Source organism: Eptesicus fuscus, chromosome 16, assembly GCF_027574615.1.
Source record: "Eptesicus fuscus isolate TK198812 chromosome 16, DD_ASM_mEF_20220401, whole genome shotgun sequence".
NCBI classification, from domain to species: Eukaryota; Metazoa; Chordata; class Mammalia; order Chiroptera; family Vespertilionidae; genus Eptesicus; species Eptesicus fuscus.
This window is the reverse complement of record NC_072488.1, coordinates 59,884,277-59,899,528: the sequence shown is the minus strand read 5'-3', so window position 1 is coordinate 59,899,528 and position 15,252 is coordinate 59,884,277. Positions and strand designations below refer to the sequence as shown.

The window sequence follows — 15,252 nt, the reverse complement described above, 5'->3', positions numbered from 1 at the left end:
ACACACACACACACACACACACACACACACACACACACACACAGCAAAGCGGGCACAATCCAAGGGCAAGAAGTTTCCAGTAAGCGCTCCTGACACCTTGTCCAGAGGATACAAAGATGAACAGCGCAGGTCACCGTCCTCCTGGGAGCGCCACCAGGCATTCCCAGGCGGCGGTGCGAGCGGCGGAGTCACTGCGAGGGATTTTCCGCGCTGGGCTGGGGTGGGTCCGCAGGCGCGCTCACTCCTCTGGAGGCTCCCGCACTGCAGCGACGCGGATGCGGTCACAGCTCCCGCGTCAGCGCAGCAGTGGGCCTGCCCGGCGCCCCGCCTCGCCGCGCCCGCAGCCCCGCCCCCATCCCACGGCGGCTGCGCCGCGAGGCGTGCCGGTCTCCACGTGATCGACGTCACAGCCTCCGCGAAGCGTGCGCCGCCATCATAAGTCCTGGCGGCCGCGCCGGGCCGCCTCTCTCCTCCTACCTGCGGGCAGCGAACGGGTTGGGGTTGTGCTGTCCCCGCTCCGCTGGCCGGTGAGCCGTGGGCCTGCGAGAGCCTGACGAGCAGATCGGGCCCTCGGCGTCCGGGCGACAGTCGACCGGCGGCCCCCGGTGACGGCGGGGCGGTGCCCAGGGCCGCGCCCCGCCCCTCGCAGGCCTGCGCCCGTAGCCGTGGCCGTACCCGTCTCCAGTATGGCCGCCCGCCGTGCCTGACCCGCCGCCTCTCCGCCTCGCCTCCTCGCTTGCGATGTGGAGGCCGCGGCCGTGACTGACACGCTCGCTCCCACGCACACACGGGCCCAGACCCACGCCCGGAGCTGAAGCCCTGGGCCCTGAGCCGCTCTCGTCCCCGGCGCCGCTGCCCGAGCCCAGAACACGGCGCCCGCGCCGCCGCCGCCGCCGCCTCGCCGAGAAGGGCCGCGCCAGACTCGGAGCGCGGCGGCCCCCGGCCGGCAGGGATGGGGAAGCGGGCCGGAGGAGCCGCAGGAGCCGCCGCCGCTTCCGCGGCCGCCGGGGCCGGTCTGGAGCCCGCGGCCGGCCGCGGCGGGGGCCCGAGGAGCGCGGCCGCCGGCCTCCTGGGAGCGCTGCACCTGGTAATGAGCCTCGTCGTGGCCGCGGCGCGAGCCGAGAAGGAAGGTGGGTGTCCCCGGCCGGCGTCCCCGGCCCCGCGCTGTCACCGCGCCCTCGCGGAGGCCGCTGTCGGGCTGCCACCGAGAGGCAGGGCCGCGGCGTGGGGCTCTGTGCGGCCGAAGTTGCCGGGTCGAGCCCGGTCGCGAGCGGCGAATTTGCCGTCCGGAGACCAGCTCGTGGCGTTGGCCGCACCGAGTTGCTCTTGTCCGTGATTCCTTCCCCTGGCCCTCCTTGTCTTCTGTCACTGCCATTTCAAAACTTCCTGACTTCTCGGATATTCTTGCCACTTGTCCCACTGGGAGGGGGGGGGGGTATTTTTAGACTTGATCGCTGTTTATAGGCAAATTTTAGGACACTTTTTCCCTTGGTTGTGGTTTTAATAACGGCGTGCAAACAGTTCACTTTAAAATGTAGTAGTAAAAATGGCAAGACTGGTGGAAAGTCTTCGGAACACAGCTTACAACATTTCCCTTTGAATTTGTTCAAACATTTCTAGGATGGGAATCTGGTTTCTTCAATTTGCCCTTCAGGATCGCTTTGCAGTGTTGGCGGACGTTTAGCTTAACAGTTCTCTCTCTAATACAGTTCTAGTTAGCGTCCCAGGAAGCTATGGAAAGTGTTTACATTTTTTATTCTAAGATAGTGATTGGGTGTCTTTGTCTTCAATATGAAAGTTTCTAGTTTGCAAATCTTCATAATTTCCAATCGAAAGGGCTGGCCTCTGTTTTAAAAACTCTCATTAGTATTGTATGATTATAAACAGGCACTTGCACAGGGTTAAAAACCACTTTGTCACCTAGAAGACCAAGTCTGTAATTTGTCAATACTACCTGTTTTTGAGCCTAGGGAAATGAGTCACAGAGTCTTCCTGAAGAAAGTACTGAAAGTGAATGGTTTTTACAAAGCTAAGCAAAACTTGTTAGCTTAGCTTTTGTTTCACACTGAACTGCCATGGCAAGAAAATTTAATGTTCTACGTTATGACCAAAGTTACTTGCTTTTTATTGTTATTGAAAGCACCAGCAAATGCAAACCAAATTAATGTTAAAGTGCAAATGTGCTTCCGTTTACTGTTTATTATTGTTCAAAACATTACATTTCCTCAGTTCACTCTCTAAGCAACCTTAGCCTGGGTTAACACAGGTGGAAAGTATTCAAAGACGTGGCATCTATAGAAAGGATTAATGGACAGATGCAAGTTTATTTCCAGAATAACATATTGATGCTTTAAGACCAGTCAGGCCTGGAGTGGTGGTAGTTCATCAGTGGTTACCCAACTGTCGTGAGTTGATTGTTCTTGTGTGTCCATGGTGCCCAGCACAGTCTGGTGTGTAGTTGGTATCCAGTAAACCTAAAATAGTACAATAATGTAATGGGCTTCTCTCCTTGAGTTTAAAGTTGTCCTTGGCAGGCATGCGTCCTTGCTTTTCTGTACCTCAGCTTACCGTGCACAGTGCCAGGCACACAGTAGACATTTAATATTTGTTTGAGTGTATGACGTTCTTCATGGGCCATTAGCACATGGAAATAAAAGAATGATTCAATCTAGTAAAACTTTAAGTTTGTATTATCCTACTGCTTATTTTTCCAAGAGCCATATTATACATTAATTCTTTGTATATAGATAAGGAAACAAATCCCTGGTTTGAGAAATATCAGCCTAAATTATATTTGCTAATTTCCCATTTGTATAGTTTATAAGTTTTAGTGCACCTCTCAGATCCCCATAAATGTAAGGGCCAGGTGAGGAGAATGCCTGCCAGGATGTAAAGTATGAAAAGAAGTCATTGAGTCAGCCAGTGGTCCTGGCAGAGTCAGGCATCTTGTGGCCGTGTTGTGTCTGTGTGAACAATTAAATGTACAAGTGAGCTGTTTAATATATTGATGGTAATTATACTTACATAGAACAGAGGCCTCTACCCATCATGAATGGGTCTGGTTCATATCAAATATTCCTGAACGTAGTTCCAAAAATGGCTTTTGCTTTCAATCTCCTGCTGATCAAATTCTAGTGTTTTTGCTTAAGTAGGAGAAATGAGATTGATTTTCTCACATGATTGTGATACTGTGAGTTTGACATCTGACAGGGCACAAACGCAGCATTTGCCCCAAAAGGATGCTGTTGATTTTTTTTTTTCAGCAAATCTGGGCATATTTCTGAAGGTAACTGAGTTCTCTTTGTCCATTGACACCCTAGGGATTTTTGTGCTTATTTTAGTAATGTAAACTAGTTTTCTTTTTCAAAGTTAAGATTTACCTGTAATTGTAATGATGGTTCTCTGGGTATTTTTTAAGTTTGTATAGTTTTTCTCCATTGCAGTATAATTTCATCAAAAAAATCTTAAAAGCAAAATAAAATTCATTGTCTCCTGAAGAAAATCAGCAGAAATAGCTAGATTACCTACTGCAGATTTTCATACTTGGATTAGATGTTGTTAATTTTCTAAAGTCAGTGAGCCATTCCTTGTCTTACCATCCTATATGTCTTAACGTAACTATATCTTAACATCCATCTTTACTGACCTATGAGGCTGTATTATGAATAGTCCAGAGAAAAGGGACTTTGAGAATGTTTTAGTTGTGCTATACAGTTTGTAAGGACTTTGCAAGAGTTGCCAGAAGTAGAAGTTACTATAATTACTACAAATAACTCGTTTTTCTGGATGTGTCAAGATTTTTCTTGAAGCTAAGATTTAGCTATTGAGAATCGTGAAAGCAGGTGTGTGTGCATGTGTGTATAGTGAAAATATATTAAAAATATATCTCTGTATATACTAAATGTATAATTTTAGTAGTATTTTGATTTACCAATCAGCCCATTATGACCAGCAAATGGGATCTTTTTAAAAAAAAGCATCATGTCGGGGGCATGTGGGAGGCGGCCAACCAGTGGTTCTCTCTCATCATTGTTATTTCATATCTTTAAAAGCATCATGTCATGTAATATATACTCTTGTGTGTTTTTTTCTGGCATGGTTAAGAACTCTATTTCTGATACAGAAGCCACCAGTGCATGCTAGTCTTGTAACTCCTGCCAAAGTTTGACTTGCTTGTTTTATGGTAAAAACTAGTGGCCCGGTGCATGAAATTCATGCACATTAAAAGGGAATTAATTAGGAGAATTATTTTAATATTGTTATTTGCCCTTTCTCTATAATAGAAGTGTCAGAGATGAAAGAAAATTAGTAAAATGTATATAAAATCTCCCTCATATCAGAGTCTGGGGCGCGCCGTGGGACCTGGAGTCAAGTCCCTGCCCACCACCTGCATGCACTTTGAAAACGCAGGAGACCCAGACCTGGCCGGTCCCAACCCCATTGGGTGAGACCCAGACCCAGCCGGCCCCACCCCTGTCAAACCCCTCTGGGCAGGGGGCTCAGCCTCAGGTCCCCCAGCCCAGCGCTGGGTCGGGGGCACAGCCTCACGCCCCCTGTCAAGCCCTGCTGGGCGCGGGGGGAGGCGCAGCCTGAGGTCTCCCGGCCCGGCACTGGTGTGGGGGGCACAGCCTGAGGTGGCCCAGCGCTGGGGTGGGAGGTGTGGCCTGAGGTCCCCCATTAAGCCCCACCGGGCAAGGGGCATGGCCTGAGGTCCCCCATCAAGCCCCGCGGGGCAGGGGGCATGGCCTGAGGTCTCCTGGTCCGGTGCCAGGATGGGGGCGGGAGGGCGCAGCCTGCGGTCTCCCGGCCTGGAGCTGGGGCGGGGGGCATGGCCTGAGGTCCCCCGTCAAGCCCTGCTGGGTGAGGGGCACAGCCTGAGGTCCCCTGTCAAGCCCAGCGCCGCCCCCGCCCCTGTCCGGGCTTCTTTTAATTTATTATAAATAAAATGGTCATTTTATATGTCTAGTAAATATAAATTTGGATAAAATTCCAGAAATGACTGTTTTAGTAGATGATAATTTATATTTCAATTTTGTTTTAATCTGTATATGTGACAGATGTGTAGGAGGATATAAAAATGTTTCACCTACAAAGTATACAAACAAAGTGCTTAGGAATAAAGGCCAAAAGAAGGAGTTAAAAACCTAATTTGATTAGGTGATTTGTTTTAGGAAGTAGAATTGATTAGGAGTAGTATTTACTTTTTTTAAAAAAACTATTGTTGAGAGTATTACAGATGTCCCCCATTCACCTCCATTATCCCGCCGCCCGCCCCCCCGCCCCCCTATCCAGTTCCTGTGCCACCCCAGGCCTTCATCACCCCATTGTCTGTGTCCATAGGTAATGCTATGCATATAAGATCTTTGGTTAATCTCCTCCTGCTCCCTCCCCCCCTTCCCTCTGAGATTCATCATTCTGTTCCATATTTCATGCCTCTGATTCTATTTTATTCATCAGTATATTTTTTCATTAGATTTTTTTGTTCTTTTATTTTGATTATAGATTCAATTGTTGATAGAAATGTATTTATTGCCATTTTATTGTTCATAATTTTAATCTTTTTCTTCTTCTTCCTCTTGTAAAAGAATACCCTTCAACATTTCCATCTAATACTGGTTTGGTGGTGATGAACTCCTTTAGCTTTTTCTTGTCTGTGAAGCTCTTTATCTGACCTTCAATTCTAAATGATAGCTTTGCTGGGTAGAGTAATCTTGGTTGTAGGTCCTTGCTGTTCATCACTTTGAATATTTCTTGCCACTCCCTTCTGGCCTGCAAAGTTTTTGTTGAGAAATAAGCTGACAGTCGGAAGGGCGCTCCGTTATAGGTAATGAACTGCTTTTCTCTTGCTGCTTTTAAGATTCTTTCTTTGTCTTTAACCCTTGGCATTTTAATTATGATGTGTCTTGGTGTGGGCCTCTTTGGGTTCCTCTTGTTTGGGACTCTCTGCGCTTCCTGGACTTGTAAGTCTATTTCTTTCACCAGGTGGGGGAAGTTTCCTGTCATCATTTCTTCAAATAAATTTTCAGTATCTTGCTCTCTCTCTTCTCCTTCTGGAATCCCCATAATGCAAATGTTGGTAGGCTTGAAGTTGTCTCAGAGGCTCCTTACACTCTCTTCATATTTTTGGATTCTTTTTTCTTTTTGCTCTTCTGATGGCGTGTTTTTTGCTGCCTCATATTCAAATCATTGATTTGATTCTCAGAATCCTTTACTATACTGTTGAATGCCTGTAAATTATTCTTTTTTATTTATTTTTTTTTTTTTTTATTGATTTCTTACAGAGAGGAAGGGAGAAGGATAGAGAGCTAGAAACATCGATGAGAGAGAAACATCGACCAGCTGCCTCCTAAACACCCCCTACCAGGGATGTGCCCGCAACCAATGTACATGCCCTTGACCGGAATCGAACCTGGGACCTTTCAGTCCGCAGGCCGACGCTCTATCCACCGAGCCAAACCGGTTTCGGCTGTAAATTATTCTTTATTTCAGTTAGTGTATGCTTAATTTCTGACTGGTCCTTTTTCATGTCTTTGACATTCTCACTAAGTCCTTTGAATCTCTCTTTGAGTCCCTTGAAGCTCTCATTAAGATCCTTGAGCAACCTTATAACCATTGTTTTGAACTCTGTATTCAGTAGGTTGCTTGCTTCCATTTCTTTCATTTGTGACATGTTTCTTTGTCTCTGCATTTTGGCTGCTTCCCTGTGTTTATTTCTGTGTATTAGGTAAAGCTGCTATATCTCATGGAATTGGTAAAGTGGCCTTGTGTAGTAGGTATCCTCTAGGGCCCTATGGCTCAGCCTCCCCAGTCACCTGAACTGGGAACTCTAGGTACACCCCTGTGTGGGCTAAGTGCACAGTCTTGTTGTAGTTGAGTGTTGATTGCTGTTGGCATCACTGGGAGGAATTGACCTCCAGGCCAATTGACTGTGAGGACCAGCTGTGTCTGCAATGGAAGAGCTTCTGTGCAGGAGACACCCCTTTGGTGCAGGACTTGCTTCAGTGGGACTTTGGTGCTTACTCAGTCTGACCCTTGAGTGTGTTGCTTGTGGATGTGTAATCTGAGAATGGTTTGAAGCTGTCCACTGGGTACACTGGCTCTAGGGCCTCCCGGGAGGTGCAAAGTTAGCCACTGCCTGGGGCCACCCTTGTATTGGGCTAGGACAGTGGTCGGCAAACCGCGGCTCGCGAGCCACATGCGGCTCTTTGGCCCCTTGAATGTGGCTCAGCATTAGAATCACTTCAAAATAGACTTGCCCAGGCCGAAAACCGACTTCTGTGCATGGGCCATGAAGTTTCAGTTGCACTGTACGCGCGCGCCCGCACATGGTATTTTGTGGAAGAGCCACACTCAAGGGGCCAAAGAGCCGCATGTGGCTCGCGAGCCGAGGTTTGCCGACCACTGGGCTAGGAAGTGCCCAGGCAAGGTACAGCTGTGAAGTAAGGCAGGCTGCTGGTGCTAGTGCTGGGTCTTGGTCCTCTTATTGATAGGTATGGGGCCGTGGTCGGCAAATTGCGGCTCGCGAGCCACATGCGACTCTTTGGCCCCTTGAGTGTGGCTCTTCCACAAAATACCATGGCCTAGGCAGTCTATTTTGAAGAAGTGGCGTTAGAAGAAGTTTAAGTTTAAAAAATTTGGCTCTCAAAAGGAATTTCAATCGTTGTACTGTTGATATTTGGCTCTGTTGACTAATGAGTTTGCTGACCACTGGTATGGGGCATGCTAACATCAGTTGTTGCTTGTTTAGGAGATTTTAGGAAAGTATGAAGCTTGACCAGGACAGACCATATGGAAAAGCTGCTGCAAACACCTTGGGTGGGGCTGCAAATTGCAAAGGGGAGGTTCTCAGGGAATCACCAGGGCAGAGCAAAAAGTGTGAGCCAAGCTTATGGAAACTCAGATACGGCTTCTAGTCAGCTCTGCAATGGGGGAGATCCTAGGACAGGAACAATGATCACCACCCCCTAAATCTGGGAGAAAGCCACCCCTAAATTCCTGCTCCAATGCCAGACAATCAGTTCCTCCTTGAATGTCCCAGGTTCCTTTCAAGCCACCATCCCCCAGCATTGGAGTCCAGAGGGATTGAGCCTGAGTAAGTCTTGAGCTGGCCCTTTCAAAGGAACTCCCTGGGTCTCCAGCAGCCTCTGTGTCAATCAGCCACGATCCAGCTTGTTTTTACAGCCCCTAGTGGTGGGGACTCCATTTCCCAGCACTGGAACTCTGTGCTTAGGGGTCTGGTGTGGGTCTGAGACCCCTTGCTTCTCATGGGAGGCCTCTGCAGCCACATCTCTCTCTCCCGATTATAAAAACACCACACGTGGGTGTCCGATGAGCCTGTTCTGTGCCTCCACCTCTCCTTGGCTTCCGCCCCCTCACCACTAACCGGTCTCATTGTGCTTTCTTTACTTCTATAGTTGTAGGACTTCCATTCAGCCAGATTTCAGGTGGTTCTGAATGATGGTAGTTCTATATTTTGGTAATTTTGATGTGGTTGTGGGTGGTGGCAAGTACCTGCGTTTACTTACTCTGCCATCTTGGTTCTTCAAAACATATTTACTTTCTTCTAATCAAATTATTACATTATATAAATGTAAAAGTAATTTAAAAAGTGGTTTTCTTAACAGAGGTGTTTTAATCCTTTGTATAGGGGTGCAGAGTGGCTACTCTAATCTAGGGCCTAGTAAGTAGAATTAATATTATTTAAAGCTGTTCACTGCTGCCAGGAGCCTTGGAGTCCTGTAGTTGGAAAGTGTCCTCTCTTCCTCTTGTTAATGACTATTTCCTCCTCTTTATAGTCCTTGCAGGACTCAGAGACACCTGCCAAAAAGATCACCTTTGGGGGGTGGGGTAGATAGAAAATTATCTAACTTATTATCATCTAGAGTAGTAATAAGCCAAACTACTCTTGTGGAAAATTAAATTATTGCTGGTGCTTGATATTTTAGAAATTCTCCTTCATCTGCATGTGGCTTGAGCTTTCTGATTGTCTTTTCCAGACTGCCAAGAGGCCTGTTTTCTGTGGCTGAATTTCTCTTGCTATCTGTTGTAGGCAGCATCAGGCATTGTTGATAGCTGCTTCTTGGAACTTTTCTGCCTTGGTTTCTGTGACTTTGTACTTCTTGGTTATCATCTTGTTGTCAGTCACTGTCCTCTAGCTGCCGTGAGGATGTCTTCCTTCATGTGCATGTCTAGGCACCAACACGTTGCACATGTCCAGAGCAGAATTATCTTGTGCCACCTCCACTTTCCCTGTTTTTATTAATGCCATGATTATTCTGTCTGCCACATTGATCTCATTTTTGACTCCTTACCAGGCAGCACCAATGCCTATTAATTCTCTTGGTGAGCTCTTTCAGCCCCCAGCCTTGGGCACTGCAATGGGCTCTCACCTCCCAACTTTCTCTATTTCTCTTCAGTCCTGCAATCCCCTCTGAATTTGCTTGACCTCATATTCATTGGGTTTCATTCATTTCTAACTTAATTGTGTACTGCCTTATTTAGCTACTTAAATTATTTTATCAGTGTCATTCTTTGTCCAGATTGGAATTTCTGTAGGGCAGAACCTCTGTTAACATCTACAGTTTATGCATAGCAGACATTCAGTTTGAATGAAGGTTGACCTAAAATGACCTTCTCCCCTTCTCGAATCCGAGACCTCGATTGAGGATCAAGAGTACATGTAAAACTCTGAACTTAAGATGTAGATGTTAGGAATTCCGCTCTAATTGGACATAAGGTGACACCACCTTTTTCTTACCTAAATGAGTAGTAAACAACTACTTGAATCATTACTTTGTAACTTTTGGATTTTAAGATTTCAGATTCTCATAAAACTCCAATTTATAGATAATGAATCAGGCACAAAGAAATGAAGTAATACAGGCACACCTCAGAAATATTGCAGTTGGGTTCCAGACCACAATGAAGCGAGTTGTTTTTTTTGTTTTTTTTTTTTGCTGGTAGAGGGTTTTTGCCTTTATTTATAAAACACCAAAACATCTGTGAATAAAATGAGGTGTGCCTGTATTCCAAGGCAACAGATCTGGTAGGTAGTTGAGCCAGGATTTCATTCCAAGCCACCTGGTCAGAAGCTAAGCTATCTAATCCTGAAGGAGTATTTAAGGTAGTAGTAGATTTTGTTGTGTTGTACTCCCGCTGAAGAGAGCAGACCTGGCAGTTAGGGCAAAACCAGTGTATGCTATCAACATTCATATTACTTCCTATCAACTTCTTAATCATTATGATGATCACAGTCCATTCTGGACCATGCACATTCTTAAAAGGAAACCAGGGGACCCCATGAACAGATAAACCAGGGAATGTGCTTGATATTGATGATTTAGGTACCTGGTAATTGCTTAGATTACATTAGGCTATATTGCATTCTGTGAATACTTCTTAATTCTAGGTTGATGTGGCAAGTTTGTCTAGAAATGTAGAATATTCTCTGAATCTGGCCATGGATTGAAAGGAATTGGAGATATTTCTGAAAGCCGGCATTGACATCAGCTTCTCAAAATCTCTGATGGACTTCTATGAGAGGCCCAGGAGCTCTAGAAGTTCATTTTCTGTTGCTTTGTCCTTAATGAAGGCATTTTTGGGTTAAGTCAATGATTTTTCTAACAGTGTGCCGCAACACACTGGTATGCTGCAAGAATTTTTAAAACATGCAATACTGACTATGTAGTCAGGGGCACTGACCTCTTTTCTTTCAGATAGTCAGATTTAAAAAAAAGAGAACACTAGCCATCCCATGTGAATGAATCAAATTTATACTTATATTTTTGTCAGAGCAACAAAAAAATGTATTTTTTGGTGTGCTGAAGAATTTTAGTAATTAGTTTATGTGTCATGAGATGAAAAAGATTGAAAAGTGCTGGATTAAGTAGTAATTAGTTTCACCTGTACTAGTAGATGAGTTTTTCTTTCATTCCTGTGTGATTGCTTTAGAAAGATTTTTAGAAAGCCGTAACTCTTTGATTTATATTGTATATATCACTTAGGGCAAAGGTCTGAAAAATGCCTAAGGTCTAAGAGGATCTTTTACATGGTCTGTCATGATAGAGGGTCAAATCTGCTATATTTATTTGGTGATTTCTATATACTTTTAAAAACACTTGACATAAACTTACAATTTTAACCATTTTTAATTGTACAGTTCCATAGTGTTAAGTATACTCAGATGGCTGTGGTACAGGTCCCGAGACCTTTTTTATTTTGCATAACTTAAACTCTGTACCCATTAAACAGTAACTCCCCATTTCTCTTTCCCTCACCTAGCCCCTGGAAACTTCCTTTCTACTTTTTGTTTTTATGAATTTGACTACTTTAGATACCCATATAAGTGGAATCATATAGGATTTTCTTTTTTTGGTTTATTTCACTTTGCGTAATGTCCTCAAGATTTATCATGTTACAGCATGTGACAGGATTTTCCTCTTTTTAAAGGCTGCTCTTGAATGTATATAGCACTTTTGCATTTTGTTTGTACATTTATCTATCACTGGACATTTGGGTTGTTTTCACTTCTTGGCTATTGTGAGTAATACTGCTGTGAATATGAGTGTGCAAATGTCTCTTTGAGATCCCCCCTTAATTCTTGTAATTCTTTAATTATATACCCAGAAGTGGGATTGCTGGATCAGATGGTAGTTCTATTTTTAAGTTTTTGAGCAACTGCCATACCATTTTCCATAGTAGCTACACCACTAACAGTGCAAAAGGTTCAGTTTACAGTTTCTCTAACAGTGTACAAAGGTTCCGTTTCTTCACAGCCTTGCCAACACTTATTTTTTATAGTGTTTTTAAAAGAGTTTTTATAGTGGCTATCATGATGGATGTGAGGTGATATCTCATTGTGGTTTTTGATTTACAGTTCTGTAATAATTAGTGATACCAAGCATCACTGTTTGTATGTCTTATTGTTTTTAAAATTGGGTTATTTTGTTGTTGAGTTTAGGAGTTCTTGATATATTTTAGATATTAACCCCTTATCAGATACATTATTTGCAAATGTTTTCTCCCATTCTGTAGATTCCCTTTTTACTTTGTTGATTGCATCCTTTGATGTAGAGCATTTTTTAGTCTGATGTAGTCTCATTGTCTATTTTTTGCTTGTTGCCTGTGCTTTTGATGTAATTCAAGAAAACATCACCAAGTCCAAGGCCATGAATCTTTTTTTTTCATGTTTTCTTCTAGCATTTGTATAGTGTGGAGGTCTTACATTTTATTCTTGAACCTGTTTTGAATTAATTTTTGTATATGATGTAAGATAAGCATCCAAAATCATTCTTTTGCATTTTTTCCAGGATTGAAACCCTTGTTTTTGAAGATCATGTGACCATTTTAAAAAAAATAAATCTTTATTGTTTAGATTATTACAGTTGTTCCTCTTTTTTCCCCCATAGCTCCCCTCCACCCGGTTCCCACCCCATCCCCTTCCCTTACCTCCCCCACTGTCCTCGTCCATAGGTGTACTATTTTTGTCCAGTCTCTTCCCGCACCCCCCACACCTCCTTCCCCCCCGAGAATTGTCAGTCCACTCCCTTTCTATGCCCCTGATTCTATTATATTCACCAGTTTATTCTGTTTGTCAGGTTTTTTATTCACTTGATTTTTAGATTCACTTGTTGATAGATATGTATTTGTTGTCACTTTGTTGTTCATAATTTTTATCTTTACCTTTTTCTTCTTCTTCCTCTTCTTAAAGAATACCCTTCAGCATTTCATATAATGCTGGTTTGGCTATGATGAACTCTAGCTTTTTCTTATCTGTGAAGCTCTTTATCTGAGCTTCAATTCTAAATGATAGCTTTGCTGGGTAGAGTAATCTTGGTTGTAGATTCTTGCTACTCATCACTTTGAATATTTCTTGCCACTCCCTTCTGGCCTGTATAGTTTCTGTTGAGAAAACTGTTTTTCTCTTGCTACTTTTAATATTCTCTCCTTATCTTTTGTCCTTGGCCATTTTAATTATGATGTGTCTTGGTGTGGTCCTCTTTGGATTCCTCTTGTTTGGGGTTCTCTGTGCTTGCTGGACTTGTAGGTCTATTTCTTTCACCAGGTAGGGGAAGTTTTCTGTCATTATTTCTTCAAATAAGTTTTCAATATCTTGTTCTCTCTCTTCTTCTGGCACCCCCATAATTCGGATGTTGGTTCTCTTGAAGTTGTCCCAGAGGCTCCTTACACCGTCTTCATATTTTTGGATTCTTTTTTCTTTTTGTTTTTCTGGTTGGGTGTTTTTTGCTTCTTTGTATTTCAAATCTTTGACTTGATTCTTGTGATCCTCTAGTCTGCTGTTGGATCTCTGTATATTATTCTTTATTCCAGTCAGTGTATGCTTAATTGCTAATTGGTCCTTTTTCATATCCTTGAGGGTCTCACTGAATTTCTCGGAGGTTTCTAGAAGATTCTTGAGTAACCTTATAACCGTGATTTTGAACTCTATATCCAGTAGTTTGCTTTCCTCCATTTCTTTCATTTGTGACCTGTTTCTTTGTCTCCACATTTTGGCTGCTTCCCTGTGTTGATAGTGGCTTTGTGTGCTAGGTGTCCTATAGGGCCCAGTGGCTCAGCTTCCCTAATTACCTCAGGTGGATGCTCTTGGAGCACCCCTTTGTGGGCTGTGTGCACAGTCTTGTTGTAGTTAACCCTTTGCACTCGCTTGCTTTTTCCTCAATTCCTTTATTCTACTCGGGATTTAATTTTTTAAATACCCCAGATTTTACAAAGCGCGGCAGTAGAATAAAAAACTGGAGTTTCTTTTCATACAAACTTACTTATTTGGATTTTTTTATATTTCAAATTATTGATACATTCAATATAATTTGACATACGAGCTGCTACCAATGCTAACCGTGTCGAGTCACACTCGACATCCAAGTGAAAAAGGTTAAGCCTTGATTGCTTTTGGTATCACTGGGAGGAATTGACCTCCAGGCCAATTAGCTATGAGGACCAGTTGTGTCTACAGTGGGAGAACTTCTGTGCTGGAGACACCCTTATGGGGCAGGACTTGCTTCATTGGGGCTTTGGCGCTCACTGAGTCTGCCCCCTGAGTGTGTCTCTTATGGATGTGAAGAGTTGTAATCTGGATGGTCTCACTCTGACCACTGGGTACAATGGCTCTTGGATCTCCAAGGAGGTGCAAAGTCAGCCACAGTTGAGGCCACCCAGCAGGAGCTACAGAGAGATCTGCAGATTCCTCTTCTTTGGGGTTTGGAGGTGCCCAGATGAGGCCCAGCTGTGAAGCAGTGCAAGTTGCTGTGGAGCCTTGGGCCTTCTTTTGGAATCCCTGGGGCTCTCTGACCCAGCTGTAGTTTGTTAGGTAATTTTAGATTGCAAAAGGCCAGGCCATTCATATGCAGAAGCCTCTGCACACAGCTTGGGTAAGGTTGTAAATGGGGCGGGGCAGGGTTTTAGGGAATCACCAGGGCAGAACAAACAGCAATGGCTGATGTCAGCCTTGTCCCGAAGAGGTCCTTGGGTCTCTATGTCCCGCGGCACCATGCAGGGACAATGATTGCTGCAAGCACCTCTGAGAGAAAGCCTCCCTCACATTCCGGCACGATGCCAGACAGTCCAGTTTCTCCCCGTATGAGTCTGGGTCCCCAGAGTCTTGCCTGGAACTGGAGTTCAGAGCAGTCGGGAGCTTGTATCTCCCGATTGAAAAAGACAACAGCTTACTCAGTTGCCAGCCCCTTTTGCGAGCGCCTCTGTACCTCCACACTTCACTTCTGCACCTTCGCACCTCCTACCGGACTCAGTGTGCTTTTCTCTTTCCTTCTAGTTGTAGAATTTCCACTCAGCCAGCCTTCCCGTGGTTCTGGATGATATTTGTTTTGTCTTTTAGTTGTAGCTTTGATATGGTCGTGCGTGGCAGCAAGTTCAGGAGTTTACCTATGCCGCCATCTTGGTTGTTCCATGTGACCATTTATATGACAGTTATTTCTGGGCTCTATTCTGTTTCATTGATCTTTTTGTCTCTCTTTATGACAGTGCCACGTATTTTGATTACTGTAGCTTTGTGATATGCTTTGAAATCAGGATGTGAGACCTTAAACTTTGTTCTCTTTCAAGATTGTTTTGGCTATTTGGGGTTCCTTGAGATTCCATATGGGGGATTTTTCTGTTTATGCAAAAAAGTGCTATTGTGGTTTTGATAGGGATTGCATTGAACCTCTAGATTGCTTTGGGTAGTATAGACATCTTAACAATATTAAGTCTTCCGGTCCATGAACGTGGGATGTCTTC

At 44.3% G+C, this 15,252-nt stretch overlaps 1 protein-coding gene across 1 annotated transcript in view; it reads left to right on the top strand.

The window, feature by feature from the left end:
- Positions 1-457: 457 nt before the first annotated feature.
- The window catches only part of TMEM131 (transmembrane protein 131), a 200,845-nt gene continuing 186,050 nt past the window's right edge, over positions 458-15,252 (top strand). The window contains exon 1 of the mRNA XM_054728464.1: positions 458-1,130. Within this exon, the coding sequence (XP_054584439.1) occupies positions 953-1,130 (178 nt within the window). The 5' untranslated portion in view covers positions 458-952. The remainder of the gene's footprint in view (positions 1,131-15,252) is intronic.